We start from the raw sequence: 18,013 nt of genomic DNA on the forward strand, positions 1-18,013 counted from the left end.
GGCTACCCTGGTCCAAATCTCAGCTCAGTCATCAGTTTGCTGTGTTGTCTTATGCAAGAACCACTTTCTGTGGAACTCAACTCTCCCCACAACCTCAGTCTGTAACATGAAGATGGAAGTGCTATTGAATAATCCAAGAGTTGGATGTCTTTACTAGGGAACCGTCAGAGTCCCTATATGTATGCCAGCCTGTGAAAACTATTAGGCTGCTGGGCATGAGGGCCTTCTCTGTAGCACCCCTCTGCTTGTGGAAATCTGTTCCAGGTGATGTCCAGGTACCACTGCAGGTTTTGAAAAGACACTAAAGACTTGCCTGTTTACCTTGTCCCATAATTGAGTTATGACTGGGGTCATTGTGCATTTGGTAGCAGTTGGTTTTAACTGTTACTGATCTTCTGTGTTATCATTTTTTAAAGCTTAGCAAAATCCAGAATAATAAAACAAAGGTTTATTTTACTCTGCTTTGAGAGGTTTTGCCCTAAAGCTCAAGGTTCTTTTACAACTACCATTTCTCTTTTGGTGAGGAAAAGAGCCACTTTTTGTCGCTTGCCTAAAATTCCTTTCTTCTGGTTCTGGCTTTCCATCCACACAAATGTGAAAGCAGCTATTACCCCATCCTCACATATTACTTTTAATCAGGATTATTATATTGGCAGGTCCCTTTGCTCTATGCCTAGGCTTTATGAAGTCCATGAATATTCTTTGAGTATTTCCTGGTCAGGATCTTATTTCTCGTCTTTCTTATTTTTTAAAGAAATTAAATAAATACAAAATATATTGCATTGTCACTCAAGGACAGGTGTGTAGAATCTCCAGTTTTAGCAATGGGTCTTTCAGTGTTTGAACTGTACAGAGATGTAGCCAGTGTGATGTTTCAGTAACAAAGTAATTCTGTATTTGCATTCATTGTAGGCAACCAAGCAGTGATAGTGTGGCACAAACACCTGAACTACTGCGTCGTTATCCTCTAGAAGACCATGCTGATCTCCCACTTCCTCCTGATGTGGTGTTCTTCTGTCAGCCAGAAGGATGCTTAAGTGTGCGGCAGAAACGGATGAGCTTACGAGATGATACCTCCTTTGTATTCACACTCACAGACAAAGATACTGGTGTCACGCGCTATGGAATATGTGTTAACTTCTACCGTTCCTTCCAGAAACGTGTGCCCAAAGAAAAGGGAGAAGGCAGTGGTGGACATCGTGTCCGAGATGGGCAGAAAGCATCCAAAACTGGGGATAGTTCCACTACACAAGAAGAGAAGAGTAATGAGGGTTCACAGAGCAATGGTTCTTTGCAGCCACCAAGCACAGAACCTGCTCTGGATGTGAATCGATCACCTCGGAGTAAACGTTCAACAAAAGGCTCTCACCACTCTCGTAACAGCACCTTGACGTCTCTCTGCATCCTTAGTCACTATCCCTTTTTCTCTACCTTTCGTGAATGTCTGTATACCTTGAAGAGGCTAGTGGACTGCTGTAGTGAGAGACTCTTAAGCAAGAAGCTGGCAATTCCTCGAGGAGTGCAGAGGTACTTGAGGGAATAAAGTTCTCTTAATTTATCTAAATGATACATTTCTTATTTCAGGTTCCACTGGGTATGTGGTATACTTGTTACATGATGGTGTTTCCTGTAAGGTCTGGGGTATGGGCAGCAGGTGACTATGGTCAGGACATAGGACCAAGGGTGCAGATGCAGGATGGAAGCCTGAGAGGGTTTAGAGGACCAGAACAAGAGGCACATCTTTAAACAGTCTGGGTTAAAAGCCATAAAGACAATAAGGGTCAGATAAACAGTCCAATAATGCACAGTCCTGGAGCACACTGTAAAGGTCAGTTACTGGGAAGTCGGTTGGGCAGGGTCAGGGAAGACAGGTGCAGGTACTTGGTAAGACAAGGTCAGGCTGGAGCCAGGAAGAAGCTGGAGCAGGCTGGAGCTGGGCAGGAGTCAGGCAGGCAGGCAGGCAGGCAGGCGGATTCATGTGAGGTAAGGCAGGAAGCCAGAGCACATGGATGTCACTAGGACAGTTCACATTGCTGTGATAAGGAGCACCACTGTGGTGAAGCCTTTTATGCAGCTCGCCAGGGATTCCAGCTGCATTGCATAATTGCTCCACAGTTGTCCCCTGCAAGCACCTGCAAAGGTACTCCTGGGTCTGTGAACCAGTCTGTGATCCTGACATTTTTCTAGAAAGGAAGGCACAACATTATTATTAATTTTATTTTTATGCAACCCAGTAGTTGAGGCTCTGGCAATTAAAAGTTAAAAGACATACAACAAAAATTACCATAAAACAAAATTACCATAAAACAAAACAAAAAAAATTACTCTGCTTTTCATTCTTCACTGGCTGTAGCTGGCTTTACAGGTTGTTTGAAATCATGTGAGGACTTGCAGGATTGTCAGTGTGAACATACAACATTTTATCCTTTGCTGGTCCTCCCCCTGATTCATTTTTGCGATTCTTGTAACAAGCTAACACTTATAACCAGATGCAAGAGACCCTCCTATGTGGGTGCACTTAGCCAAGCTGGGGGAATATTGTTTTTTGAGGAGAGGACACCTATGGATTTTCTCATTCTCTTACTGGGCCTGGTCCTTAGGTTGGGGTTAAGCCTTAAGCATGCTGCCTATCTCAACCTATAATGTATGTAGTCAGCTTGGTCTTGTAGCTATTTTGCATGTTCCATTCACTATGTAATTCTGAAAATGACATTGTATCCCTTTTTACTGCTTCTTCATTGGATCAACTTGATCTGGTTTGCAGGTTCTTATTAGCATCCTGTTGTTTTATCTCATCCGGTACATACACATACTTAATGAAAAAATGAGTTCTGTTTTGTTTATTTTATGCAGTTTAGCCACTTTTAAAGATAACAATTTTCTCAAAAAGATTTATAATGCAAATTATGCAATTTAATATCAACATTAAAAGTTCATAAAATTGTAAATCAATTTTAAGCAAGTTTAAGTGAAACTTGCTTTAGTTACAGTAGTTATAACAAATTAGAGTAATATGAAATTTCAGATAAATCTAAAACTTAACTAATAACTGAACGTAGGGTATTTTTAAAAACATTTCAGTTAAAAGTTAAAGAAAAGGTTTTCCATAGGCTAGGGGCCACCGCTGTGAACCAGCCAGATCTTAATGGTGGACCAACAGGCAAGGCCTAGAATAATATTTAATATATAGGCAAGTTCATAATATTATGGTGGTCTTTCAGTTAACCTAATCTCGTATCATTTAGAACTCTAAAAGGTCAAAACAGCAAAATGAATTTAGGTCCACGAATTGGACTTGGGCCCAGAAACAAGTGCAGCTGATATTCAGTCGGTTCTCAACATTTGCAGGGCTTAGGGGCACAAGACCTCTGTGAAAATGGAAAAACTGCAAATATCTCTACCCTCCCCCTAACCATAACTCTTAATACTGTTGGCCATATGTGTACTGGATTGCTTTTCCCTCTCTCTCTCAGTCCATTCAGCAGGGCCCTTCTTCTTCATTTATTACATTCTTATGTTCTTAATTTCTGCCCTTCTTTCCACTTGCCAGTGCCTCTTCTTTGCATCAAGGAAATGCCAAAGAGATTTCCCTCTCTGGATGGGTAGGGCAAGAAGGCATGCTTTGGAGGCCCTTCACTTCCTAGTTCTTTCTATGCTGATGACGGTTTTCTGCAGCAGGCTGCAAAACTAAAAAATAAACAAAAAATAATTATTGATGGCAAACTTGCAAAGAATGGCAAATCTGTGAAAGTTAAACCCATGAAAATTGAGGTTTGACTGAAATATGATCTGAGCACCTAGCCACAGCAAAGACTTGGTGCTATATTCCACACCAGCAGTTTGTATTAAAAGAGGTTAGCATTCTAATCCAGAGGTCTGCATGATGGATAATACACATGTTGCCTCTTAAATATACTTGCTTTATCAATAACGTGATTTCTTTAAATTCATCTACTGTTGAACTCCTTCAGCCTTTTAAGGATGTACATTATAGAGGTTAATCCTTTCAGTGTTCATTAAACATTGTTGGTTCATAGCATTGTTGGTTTTAATCTCTTGTAAGCTGCCCAGAGCCTATGGGAATGGGGTAGTATATAAAATTTCTTGGAGGGTCCACTTTTGCCAGAATCTCCCAACAGATATCAGAGTAATAGATACTCAGAAATGGAAAGTCTCTCATTTCTGCCACCTCACACTTCCTTGAAATATTTGCTTATCAAAAGTTTGGTCCTTATCTTCTTCTTGATTGGGTGATCAGTAGTAGACTCCAACTATTATATTCCTTTTATGGGAATCATCCCACCAAATTTCAGTAAAACCTGCAAAGCAATAATTGCTTTGTGTATTAAAAGTTCAAGTTAATTCTGCTTATTTTCCATATTCTTGACATTAGTGTATAGGCATTGAAGGCCATATGCTTTATGTCTGGCTTCTTTCCTATATTATTGAGAAGATACTTTTGGGGTGAACTAGAGTGCTTCTCTCTGTTATGGTACATAAGCCTTCATCCTCTGTTGCCTCCAAGTTCACATATCTGTCCCCAGTAGAATTCAGTTTAATGCTCTCCTAATTAAATTATTCATGCTGTAGCTGACACATTCTTTCCACCTTTTGAGAGGGGTGTACACTTGTGACCTGCGACAGCAGGGAGTTGGAACCGATGACCTTCTTGGCCTCTGCCATCTCTACTATTCTGTGATACCCCATCCCTTGCTAGCAGTCTGTCTACTAAATAGTATTGTCGATGGTCCCAATTTTTGAATCTCTTACCTTCATAGCCAGGTGTTCACATGGAGTATTTCCCTTCCCTTCCCTTCCCTTCCCTTCCCTTCCCTTCCCTTCCCTTCCCTTCTCCAAGAACTGGGAAGATGGATGAGAGAACTATCTAAGGATCAAATTCCTTGAGTTTTCTTCACAGAGCTTCAGGATCTGATGTTATTTCTTTATAGCTCCATTTGGCAGTATTATTTGTTCCCACATGGATTAGAAGTAAGGGATATGTGTCGTTGGGCTCTATGAGCTTTGGCAATCTTTCAGTCATGTCTTTAATTGGAACTCCAGAGAAACAGCATACCTGGTGAGTCCGTGGGTTGTCATGACATACTTGGCTTTCAATCCCACATGGCAAGGAGTCTCCCACAATGACTACTCTTTGTTTCTTCTTGGTTGACTGACCTTCCACTTCTTGCTCCCTGTTGCACAGGTTCCCTTGTAATCTTTCCTCTGTGGGCTGACCTCCAGTAGGTGAAAGCAGTTCTATTAAGGTCCCACCAGCTCTCTTTTTTCAATCTGAGTAGCAAGCAGAGGACAATATAACATCCATAAAATGTAATAAGTAATACATGATTTTTCTGTGTACTCTTTCTTATCTAGTCTGTATTTCATTCCTCCCCGCCTCTCCCCCCACAATAGCCCCAAACTAGCTGAATTGTACCTGCAACTCAGTATAACACTTTGTGCATCTGACAAAGCAGTTTCCAGTCCATAAAAGGTGTGTGTCATTTTAAAGACGTTACACTTTAGGGTCAAATGAACCTCTCTATTACTGTTATGAATGGACGCCCATAGCCTGATTACTGGTATTCTCAAACAAATGACAGAATATGTGTCAATCTTGTCACTTTTATGCAGGGATACAATGTGGCGGATTTTCACAGGATCCCTTCTTGTAGAGGAGAAATCCAGTGCATTGCTACATGATTTACGTGAAATTGAGGCCTGGATTTACCGACTACTTCGTTCACCTGTGCCCGTTGCTGGCCAGAAGCGTGTGGATGTGGAAGTGTTGCCCCTTGAACTGCAACCAGCCTTGACATTTGCTCTCCCTGATCCATCCCGCTTCTCACTGGTGGATTTCCCTTTGCACCTTCCCTTGGAGCTCTTAGGTGTGGATGCATGTTTACAGGTGCTGTCCTGTATTCTTTTGGAACACAAGGTGAGAGGAAAGTATGTCAGTATGAATGTAGATATTTCTGCAGAGTAGGCTGCACTGTCCACTTCATATTATTTCAGTAGAAGTTAACATAGAAAGTTATGTGAAGAGGGCTATTGTCTGTCTGTCACAATAAATAATTCCTTGTTATCACAATAAAAGCAGAATTGTCCTGTGACTTCTTCATAAAAGGTATCTTTATAGTGTGGAAATACTATATTTCCATTTTTATAAATGGAATTTTTATAAAAATACAGAAAATAAAGATGAATAGTGAGAGTTTTAGCAGCATATGAAAGCAAAACTTAATGCCATTCTGGAAATCTGAAGTATTATGAGAAACTAGTTATGTAGTAATGCTATTAAGACTTTTTTGTTGCAGGTAGTACTGCAGTCACGGGACTATAATGCTCTCTCCATGTCTGTAATGGCATTTGTGGCTATGATCTACCCCCTGGAGTATATGTTCCCAGTGATTCCACTGCTTCCTACGTGCATGGCTTCTGCAGAACAGGTATGCCAATGCTACAGTGAATGGAGTACCTCTGTGGCCTTGTTAGAAAGATTTGGATTCTTCCTTTCTTTGTCCTGAAATTAAAATGTGCATTTTTATTGTTCCCAAGTACCAGTTAAGTGCTTCTACCATCCATGTAAACAGCGATGTATAATGATTGAGTTAGAAATGAAAGACAGCCTGGAAAAGCATCAACTTTACTTTAAAATCTTCTGTATGATCCCAAGGGTCACATTGTATGCATCTTCCCAAAGCTACCAGTGCCACATAAGTAGTGTGATTTATATTTTCTTTGGGAGAATGAAGAGCCAGGGTACTACTCTAGAGACCTTCTGGCTCTAGAATGAGAGCCAACATTTATCACTGAAAAAACTTTTGCATTTACATATACTGTGACTTGCTGATGAGAATGTAGGCTAATTATTTTGTTTCTGCCTGTGATAATAGAGGATGTTTGCAAAGAAGGTGTATGAACAAATTTCAGCAAGGTCTTTTTATTTGATTAATTACCTTTTTATACTATCCAGTAGGCAATGCTTTCTGCATGGTTCAGAACAATTCATTAAATCACAAAAACCACAATACAGTAAAACATCACAGAATATCCAATGTACAAATTTTAAAACAAACATTAAAAGCTATTTAAGTAACTAAAACAGTTCTTTTCAATACAACTAGACCAAAATCAAAGTCTTCCCCCATATGCCATCAAATACTTTAGAGGAAAGTATAATAAAATAGTACAGTTGGTGCCAGACCTCAGTAGGGAGATCTGCAATCAGGGGGCTACCACAGAAAAGTCCCTCCCCCTTGTTGCTACCCTCCAAGCTTCTCTTAGAGGTGGCTCTTGGAGGAAGGCCTCAGATGATGTTCATAGTGTCTGGGTAGATTCAGGTTAGGAGAGGTGTTTCATTCGGTATTGCAGACCTAAGCTGTATAAATTTATACAGCGATATGATGCTGATAACTTTTTGTGCAATTAAAAAAGCCAATAGCTTATCGAGTAATTGCTAAACACTGAGAATTTTATGGATGTTGTGAGCCGCCCCGAGGCTTTGTTGCAATGGGGGCGGCATAGAAATGTTTTAAATAAATAAATAAATAAATAAAAATTTATACATTCTTGTGTAGTAATCCATATCAGTACTCTCTGTATCTCATCTGTATCTCTCTGGGACTTTTTCCTTTTGTTTTTTGTGGTATCCTAAAAATCATTTTTAAAACATAATTACCTGCTCAGGCGCTATTCTTCTCTGTATAATCTGTATAAGCATGCTCTGTATAAGCATGCTCTATGCTCTGTATAAGCATAGACTTATGTTCTGCTTCTATAAGGAGCACCCCCTCTCATGTACTTAATTTTTTTTTTTTTTACTTTTCACTGATTTGAGCATGCGATAGTTTATAAAATAGTAGAGTTGAAAGGAGCCAGAGGGCCATTGGGTCCAAACCCGCTCAGTGCACGACTCCAAGTTAAAATGTCCCTCTCAGATGGCTCTTCAGTTGCAAACAGCCTCCCTGGATAATTGATTCCATTGCTGTCTAACAATCAGGCAATTTTTCCTGATAGCTAGCTGGAATCTGACTTCCTGTAACTTGAGATTGTTATTCCATGTCCTGTGCTCTGGGATGATTGAGAAGAGATCCTGTACTTACTTCTTTTAACAGCCTTTCAAGTATTTTATTGTGTTGTAAGCTGCCCCGAGGCTTCGGCAAGGGGCAGCATAGAAATGTTATTATAATAATATAATAATAGTAATAAAAGTACTTGTGGAGTGCTATCCTATCTCCCCCAAGTCTTCTCTTCTTGGGGCTAAACATGCCCTGTTGTCATAGAGCACTATTTTCAGTCCCTGGATCATCTTTCCTCTGGACCCTTTCTAGCTTGTTTGCATCTTTCTTAAACTGTGGTGCCCCAGAACTGGACACAAAACTCCAGATGAAGCTTAACCAGTGCTGAGTAAAGGGGAACTAGTCCTTGATGGAATTTGGAAGTGATGCTCCTATTAATGCAGCCTAAATAGCACTTGCCATTTTTTGCAGCCAGATCACACAGTTGACTCATATTCAACTTGTGATCAACAATTCCAAGGTCCTTCTCACTTGCAGTATTGATATTTATTATTATTTATTTTATTATTTACACTCAATATCGCCCAACAGACTTAGCTGTTTGTGCAGTTCACAAATTTATTGATACTTGTTTATTTATTGCATTTATATACTATCCCCTAACCAGGAAGACTCTCTGTGTGGTTTACAGAATTAAAACATGTAAGAAAAGATAAAAATAACTATATCAGAACAACAATAATAAAAACAAACTCAAGACAACTAGTTACACAGGTGCAGCAGCACTGATAAATCTAATAAAGCTTATTAAAACTACAATTTTAACTGTTGAAATGCCTTGAAAATAAGGTTTTCAAGGAAAAAAGAGTAGGCACCAGACAAACCTCTCTGGAGAGCTTATTTCAAAGATGGGGTACCACAATGGAGAAGGCTCTTCTAGTTGTTACCTCCCCCCCTTGCTTCCCTAGGCGAGGGATCTCCTTAAGAAGGACCCCAGAGCATGATCTTAAGGCCCGGGTAGGTACATACACGAAAAGGTGTTTCTTCAGATAACCTGGCCCCAAGCTGTTTAGGGCTTTCAATGTTAGTACAAGCACTTTGAATTGGACCTTGACTTCAACCAGGAGCCAGTGCAGCTGGAAGAGGAGTGGTGTGATGTGATCATGTGGGTCAGTCCCCATCAACAGCTATGCAGTCCTATTTTGAATCAGTTGAATTTTTCAGACTGTTTCAAAGGCACTCTGCACTCTGTTTCATGTAGAGTGCATTACAGTAATCCAAACAAGAGATTACCAGAGCATGCATCGCTGTAGCTAGGCACTGTCTGTCCAGATAGGGCTGTAGTTGGTATCAGCCTGAGCTGATAAAAAGTGTTTTGTGCCACCAAGTCTACCTGTGCATCAAGCAACAGTTCTAGATCTACAGTCATTCCCAAACTACTAAGCTTGTCCTTTAGAGGGAGTGCAACCACATCCAGAACAAGTTGAATATCTCCCAACTGGACAAATGAACAACTCAACAGCACCTCCATCTTGACTGGATTGAGTCTCAGCCCTCATCCAGTCCATTACCAAGCTCAGACACTGATTCAGGACAGCCATTGAATATGAATATCATGCTTTTGCATGACATGTCCAATGATCCAATTGAAATTATTTATTGGGAGTGAACTTCTTTTTGCTTCAATAATTCTTGGGCATCTTTTGTTTCCAAACTATTGACTGGCCTAAGAGTACATTGAATTCTGCTGTCAACAACATGCTTGTACTTTCACCTGTTCAATGGTTTGGTTTGGTTCTAGTTATTATATATATATTTGGCAGAAAAGCTGTAAGAATTCAAATTCTCTCATTAATATTTTTTGCTCATTACAGCTACTTCTGGCACCAACACCCTATATCATTGGTGTCCCAGCCAGCTTCTTCCTTTATAAGCTAGACTTTAAAATGCCAGATGATGTATGGCTAGTTGATCTGGACACCAATAAGGTATGTAACTCCTACTTACAAGGTAACAGTAAATATAATTCCCCTTGAGAGGATTATATGGATCTTACGATTTTCTTTTCTAATCACACATTCTCTTAACTGAAACAAACAAACAAACAAAAAAAACATTTTCTGCATATTTCCAAAGGATCAAATGAGTCTTCTGCAAGTAAATTGTGATTTTTGGTTCTTTTTACAAATGTTGATTTGTTCTTTTCCTTTGGCTTAATATGTCAGAGTGCAGGATCTGTAATTTACGAAGTTCAGATCATTTTAAAATACACATTTAACTTGGCTTGTGTATATTGATCTTATCTAAAGTAAAAATAACTGGGAACTTGTAGAGAACAAAAAGGTAAAGAGTGCTTTGGATCAGCAGGTGGATTTTTCAAAACATTATTTTGCACATAGCAAAGTGAACATACTGGTTTTGCTTTTTCTACCCTTGCAGCTGATCCTTTGCAGACTTAGGTTTACTTAAGTCCATTGATATAATCTCATTCTATGACTGAGTTATTTGTCTTTCAAAAAATGTTTTCACTGTAACATGTATTATAGTCAAATATGACTATCAAGGAAGAATTAACAGAAGAAAATAACAGAAATGATATTTACATTGGGTTCCCCCCTACCCCAGTATGCATTTTAGATAGCCACACACTGCCTTTTAATGTGTTGAACCTTTTCTGTTTTTATGTTCAAGATGAAGTAAAATATAATAATTTTTGAAATTGTTATAGCTAACATTTTTATTTTACTAAAAACTGTTTACAACGTATTTTATAACCACTCTTAACCATTTTAAACCAGTTATTCTTTGCAAAAGATGATTTTAAAATAATTTTCTTTGAATGGAGGGATTTTTAAAAAATGGTTTAAAACAATGTGAGTATACAAGGTCACATTTTAAGTAATTGGTATTAGAAAACCAAATCATTTGCTTGATAGTTCTGAATTCTTTTTACAGCCTAGACACAACTGGTTCACACTGCTCAGTCACCTTTGCTACAACATGTGAAATAGAAACTCCAGCTTGTTTCTCCTGCTAAACTAGAAACCAGTATGAAATGCATAATTCTGTTCATCTAGCTCTGTGTTGTCAGGAAAGAGAAAAGCCAGAGTTCCTGGCTTTCATATCATGGTAAAAATCTAGGAATGAAGAATCCCTGAATCATTTAGCTGCTCCTATTTGCAGTAGGAATGATGAATCAGAATGCACTGATGCACTCATTCACAATTACCCAGATTATTTTTAACACTTCTGGGCTATAATTATGTGTAAAGTAGACTGAAAATGTACTGACAATTTGAAAGAAAATTAGGTCCACTGACAAGTTTCCTACACCATCTGTTGTTATCTTAACTTTGTTTCTTGAACACATAAAAAAGAATCTCCCCAATAGATTTTGTAGATGAGATTTTATTTTTAAAATTTGATTTCAGGTGATTGTTCCAACAAATGCTGAATTATTGCCAGCTTTGCCAGAACCAGAAGCTTTAGAATTGAAAAAGCACCTGAAACAGGTATGTAAGTATTCTAGTGAGTGTCACTTGGAAGAGTTTTATAGCCAATAATTTAAATAGTTGAAGAAGTCAGTACCAGAGGGTGATAATTGGTTACCAAATCCTAGGTGGTTGAAATTTGAAGTGGAGCCTATAAATATAAGAGATATTCCTAATTTACCAATTATGAATGAAGCTTTGTTAAGGTTTCACATCAGATGAAGTTATTGTAGTTCATGAAAATTCACGCCAACATAAATGTAGTAGACTTTTTTATTTATTTAAAGTTTTTATATACCATCCAATCATCATAAAATCACAGGATGGTTTACATAAAGGTAAAAGTTCCACAAGACTCTTTACTGTAACAGATTAAACATAGTTACTCATCTGGAAACTGCTGTAGTGTGACAAATCTGTTTAGAGATAGCTATTTCAGATAGTGCCAGGTGATGGATTACTGGTACTTTATCCTGAACAGATAAATTCTAGCTATCCACTGGGGTTCTTGTATCCCCCTACCCTGTATAAACATTCACTTGTAAAAAGAAGACTCCTTTAGAGGAAATGTCAGAGCACAAAAAGCTGTAGTTAGAGAAGGACATGCAGAAGCCCTGATTTAACATTGATTTTAGATAAAGGCCCTTTACATACAATTTCCTTGGAGGACACTGCATGATCATTGTCTTCCCAAATTTTATCTACTGTTAATTGACACAAAACAGAAGCTGAACACCTATTTGGAAAGCCTCATGTAAATCTCCTGTAAGTGCTATAATTGGATTTTCTGATTTAAATGCCTATTTTTCCTTTGGCTTGGCTTATGAGAGCATAGTTCCTATAACATTTTTCAGATGCATTTTTTTCATGCATGTTTGGCTGTAGGTTGAACTTCTTAAAAATATGAATAGCTAGGAATTGGTAAATAACAAAAGTAAGGAAGGCTTTGGATCAGGATTATAAATAGTTAATTGCCTGGTCATCTCTAACCAATAGCAGTTGCCCCACAGAGAGGACATTTCAGCTGGAGGAAGAATTTTTCCCCCTTCTTTCAGGATCCGATCATATAGACACTTTGCATAGCTATGTGTGGGCTGGCCAGCTTGTAAAAAAAAAAACCTAGTAACTTTTGTGGATTTAATTCCACTATTTTACAATGCAATTCTATGCATGGGTCATACAGAAGTAAATCCTGTTGTGTTTATTAATGGAGCTGTGGGTAAGTGCATTCAGGATAACATCCACAGTCTCCTGGAAGTTAGGGAGCAATCCTGTGTCCCTTAGACAGTGTCTGAGGGGCCATAGGATTATCTGGATTCCCAGATCCAAGGCTGGAAATGGTACTGTGACCTTGGAGCTGGGGATTGGAGCTTAGACTCCCTCCTGTTGGAGCTGTCTGTGACAGGGTCAGGAAACAATCCTCAAAAGGGGCAAAGGAGAGCTTGGAGGGCTGCTGGGTGGGAAAGGGATGGGATGAGAGACACCGGGATCCAAACTACCTTGCTGCCTTTCCAGACTCTTTCCTTCTCTCCATAATACACTCCAACTAGATGGAAAAGCCAGTCTAGCAGACAATGCAGAGTGGGAGGATGGGGAGGTGGCAACGTTTGACACTCCTCTCACTTTGCAATGCATCATTGTAAGTTTTTGAGTTCAGGTGCTTATGGTTTTCATCATAAGGACTGATCACTTAGCATAATATTATGTGGAACATAATAATGTTCTATTATGCTTGGGCATAATGTTGAACAGTAATTTAACATGGGAATGTGCCTCAAGATTGTACGCTACTCCTTTTCATCCTCTGGCATAGCTCCAAAGAGTGGATTAAAAGCCTCTACCTCCGTTTTAGATAAACAGCAGTTTAGCATGTCATCTGAACTTGTATACACTGCAGCTAACCTTAACTATGCGTGGCTGAAACAAGTGAGCTACATAATTTATTGTTTAAGTAACCATAATTAATATTAAACACATTTTCTCTGTAGTTGGATGACAAGCAAGTTTGAGTTAATCTAAAGTGGAAGCAAAATGTTCCCTACTTCTTGCACACATGCTTGGAGGGGAGCACATGACCCCAAACCTTAGTGTGGTTTGTTCTTGTGATGATATAGCTTAGTATTATGAATTAAACAGCCCTTCTGAGGCATGTTTTGGGGTGTGTTGCATTAGATTTCCTTGCTGCAAACTGGTGTTACTTAGAGTTCATTCATGTTATCATTTTGTTGTGGTCATGATTTATAAAACATTAAAATCACAATGAATGGCTGTTTTTGTATAGTTACCAGATGTGCTTATGCTTCAAAGTATGTAAGATAGTGATTTACTACACCATTGTACAAGTTTCATTTTAAAATATTTCAAGATTATGATAAACTGGAATCTTGATATATGTCAAACTTGGCAGAGGGTTCATAGCATTGGGTATCACATAAAATGTTCTGCCACTGTATTTGGATATCCAAATATTTCCTTGATTTTAATGCTTATGCAAAGCATCCCCCTGCTTATCTACCGTTAGGATCTCTGGCTTTTATTTCACTTGTTTCCCTTTTCTTGAGCACCATTTTCTCCATTTTCAATTTATATTGTTGCCTATCGGGCCAACATTCCTCCCCCTTTTCCTATGAAGCTATTTATTGGTTTGGGTCAAATTGGCTGAGTCTGTTAGAATAGGTTTTATGTCTTTATTTTTGTTCTCTACTTCTTTCTTCTCCATTTCCTCCTCCATGCATGCTGCATGCAGTGTATAAAGGTAAAATGCTATAGTAAGAATTACAAGAAGTTGCTTGTTCCGTTTCCCATCAAAGAGCAAAACTATGTATTTAAGTATTTATGATTCCCTGTGTACATTGCTGCAGTGAACAGCTGTTAACCCTACAGTAGAATTGACAGTTGCCCTTTCAGGATCTGCTTTTCTCTCTCCACAGTTTAAGGGGCTATTCAGCAAAACTCCCACACACTTGAGCAATGTGAACACAGCTGAACAAAAAATACCATTCCTTCTATCCAGCAATGAAGATATGAAACCTTATTCTTCACAGAGTAAAGCAGAGAAAAATCAGACAAGAAGAAGAAAGTGACTGTCATGTAACTCAAACAGTATTGGTAGTAAAAAATCTTGACAACAGTATTATAAGCAACCATACCTGCTTATGGAAAGATATATAGACTCTTTAGTGTCCATTCAGAACAGTCACAACTTCAAATCATAAGGTTTTATTAGCGAGAGATATGGCAAAAATAACTGGCTAGCACTTGCCTTACTTTTTTTTAAAAGAACATGTCTGCAAACAGATGTGTGGGGGTAAAGCAGTCTGGTCTCCCTCAGGAACTGTGCTAATTTATTATCCCTTTTTATTTCTTTTCTCATCTGTGGTACTAGTAGTAATAGTTTTTCTCCATCTGTCTCTCTGTGGTCATGTGTTCGTCTTGGCTCTGATTGTCCGCTGATGTTGTCATGTGATCTTCCATCTTGCCTCCAGTGTCTGGTTAGCATGACTGCAATCACTCAGCAACAGCTGCTCACGCCTGACAAAAAGGTGTCTTTATTTTACTCTATTTTCCCTTAAGTTTCCATTAAATTATTTTTAATCTGTTTTGATTTATTGGCTTTTGGAAATAAAAGTAAGTTTGGTGAAATTTATCTGTGGGAGACAGATAAAACTGCAGGTAAAACTACAGGGTTTGTGGAAGGACTACAACACTTAAGAAGTTGAGGCGGAGACAAGATTCATCTTGTGTGATTATGTGTGATCTGTGGGAAAAATAGCCTTAACTGCATGTTCTGAATGGTCAGATTTTGAGATATTAGTTCTTTGAAAATGGCAGTTGAGCTGCAGAAGACTGTAGAGTAGATGAAGCTGTCCCTGCTGGAACAATGCATTGTCCTAGGTGTCAACTAATTCCAGGAAACTAAAACATTGTGCTTGAGTTATCATTCACCATAAGGCAAGGTAGTATTGGCAAGCCTGCTCTTGTTTATTTTGACTGTTGCCTGTTGTTCTTCAGGCCTTGGCCAGCATGAGTTTGAATACACAGCCCATTCTTAACCTAGAGAAGTTTCATGAAAGCCAGGAGATCCCACTGCTTTTGGGAAAACCTCAGAATGACCTGCAGTCTACACCGTCTACAGAGTTCAACCCCCTGATCTATGGTAATGATGTAGATTCAGTGGATGTGGCTACTAGGTGAGTGTGAGCAATTATCCTTCTGTAGAACATGAGAGAATCTGCAATGCATTGAATGTTAACTGGAATGGCATTACCTCCAAATAATTAAAAAATGCAAAATATTGCTTTTTGTGAACTGGTATTGGTATGAACTAAAACACCACTTCTGTGGTATACCATCAGTTTTTAACAATATATTTTGTGCTTTATGTTGCATAATATTCAGAATTGAGATTAATACATTATATGCACTTTCAGGTAAGGCTGCTGTTGTGCAATTTTCATGCATTGTTCGTAGAGTTCTACAGGAAGTTCAGATGACATCTTCAGTTATTAACTCTACCATGCTTTCCTAAAATCTTTTCTAAACTTTTTCCTACTATGAAACAATGTTTTCAGGAAGAAAAACTGGTATAGTTTCAGAATGCCTTTGATTAGTAGTGTTAGGAACCATCTCAAAACAGTCAAAGCCAAACAGTCTTTTCTTTGAGGAATTCCATGAAACCTGACTATTTCTTAGAAATTATTAATGGCTGGTGCAAGAATTCCATCTTTGGGATTGTAATTGAGTCAACTGTGATGAATGTGAATTAGTGAAAAACTGCCTCTTTCCATATTGCATTGGCAGTTACATTTTTTTGTGATATGTGAATGTAGTATATTCTTTATATTGTGCTGTTGTTGGTTGTATTATCAATCTTTCTTTTTTTAGGGTTGCCATGGTGAGATTCTTCAATTCACCAAATGTTTTACAAGGATTCCAGATGCATACCCGTACACTTCGCCTCTTTCCCCGGCCTGTGGTTGCATTTCAGGCCAATTCCTTCCTAGCTTCACGACCAAAACAGACAAACTTTGCAGATAAATTGTCAAAGACACAAGCAGTGGAATACTTTGGAGAGTGGTCACTCAACCCCACTAATTATGCTTTCCAAAGAATCCACAATAGTAAGTCTTGTTCTTATCCCCTCCCTTTGCTTTGACTAAGGTTGAAACTTCTAACACAGAAGCATTGCCAGGAAACCAATTGCCCAGTCTTTCTAAATCCTCTCTGTTCTGTGGAGACTTGTCTTCCAATCAAGTTTCCTTAAGTATCAATTAAGTTGATAAAGTCTGTGAAAAAAAATCTTCCAAAGACTGCATTGCTTTTGTTTTGATTTTTAGGATGCAAATACGTGTCATCTGTAGCTTCACTTTGATTAAGGCCACCGAGAAGTACGTTATACAAACACTTTTAATTCTACTTTCTTTTTTTCATTTTTTCTGCAGATATGTTTGACCCAGCGCTAATTGGTGATAAGCCAAAGTGGTATGCCCACCAACTTCAGCCAATCCATTATCGTGTCTATGACAGCAATTCTCAGCTGGCTGAAGCACTGAGTGTCCCAATAGAGAGAGAAACAGATTCAGATCCTACTGATGATAGGTTAGTGAAGAGTGTCATTCTGTGCAGTTGGTCCTTGATGCCCTTTGTAATCTTATGTTGTTAATAACTGTCCATGTTGCCTTCTCCATGTCCTTCTTAGTGGTAGCATAAAAGTCCATGAAATGCTTTTCTAAAGGTTGAGGAGAGTTTTATTTGGTGCCAGATAGATAAAACATAAAGGCAATATCCTATTGCTACAACTTGTTACTCTCTCAATTCTCTGGTTTTTATCTTCTTTTGACTGTCAAAATGCTTTCTGTAGTATAAAATTATGTTTTCAAACATATAGAGAAGATGATGATAATCCATCACTTAAGTGAGGCCACTCATTTGATAAAACTTAAGTGACTCATTTGATAAACTTAGTGATATAAATGATTCAGCTTGTCGTCTTCTCTCTCTTGCAATATATATTCCCTCTCCCCCACCGCCCCATCTTTTTCATTCTTTCCCATAATCTTTCCTTTACAATAGTGGCAGTGACAGTGTGGATTATGATGACTCCAGCTCTTCATATTCATCCCTTGGTGATTTTGTTAGTGAAATGATGAAATGTGACATCAATGGTGATACTCCAAGTGAGTAACTTTGACCTAATAATTTCATTAGCTTTACATATATCCTTCAGTGACTTGGTTCATATAATATGATAACCTATGGTGGTTTATTATGTTGTGCAAACCTAAACCAATTTTCCTGTGGTGGCTTGTTTGTGGGTGACAAACCACCACAATAATTCAGGAATTGTTGTAGCAACTGTTATACATGTGGTGGATTATCATGTCATCTGAACCTGGATGACCAACCGCATTGTACATAGGGAAAATTGGCTAGTGAGTACCAGTACCAATTGCTCCAAAGTGCCAGCAGCTGGCACTGGCTTTGCTTTCTCGTCACTTATGCCAT

The 18,013-nt window shown here is 38.6% G+C and overlaps 1 protein-coding gene across 50 annotated transcripts in view; it reads left to right on the plus strand.

Moving 5' to 3' along the window:
• MADD (MAP kinase activating death domain) overlaps positions 1-18,013 on the plus strand; it is a 91,640-nt gene that overhangs the window by 18,402 nt on the left and 55,225 nt on the right. For 29 of the 50 annotated variants that reach the window (XM_044437036.1, XM_044437037.1, XM_044437035.1 and 26 more), the window contains exons 3-12: positions 913-1,527; positions 5,632-5,935; positions 6,315-6,446; positions 9,893-10,006; positions 11,450-11,530; positions 14,995-15,051; positions 15,521-15,699; positions 16,394-16,629; positions 16,951-17,107; positions 17,582-17,685. In XM_044437036.1, coding sequence (XP_044292971.1) covers positions 913-1,527; positions 5,632-5,935; positions 6,315-6,446; positions 9,893-10,006; positions 11,450-11,530; positions 14,995-15,051; positions 15,521-15,699; positions 16,394-16,629; positions 16,951-17,107; positions 17,582-17,685 — 1,979 coding nt within the window. The remainder of the gene's footprint in view (positions 1-912; positions 1,528-5,631; positions 5,936-6,314; positions 6,447-9,892; positions 10,007-11,449; positions 11,531-14,994; positions 15,052-15,520; positions 15,700-16,393; positions 16,630-16,950; positions 17,108-17,581; positions 17,686-18,013) is intronic. The other 21 variants (XM_044437044.1, XM_044437052.1, XM_044437056.1 and 18 more) reach the window with 1 other exon arrangement.

Source organism: Varanus komodoensis, unplaced genomic scaffold (assembly GCF_004798865.1).
Source record: "Varanus komodoensis strain SLA01 unplaced genomic scaffold, ASM479886v1 scaffold3, whole genome shotgun sequence".
Taxonomy (NCBI): Eukaryota; Metazoa; Chordata; class Lepidosauria; order Squamata; family Varanidae; genus Varanus; species Varanus komodoensis.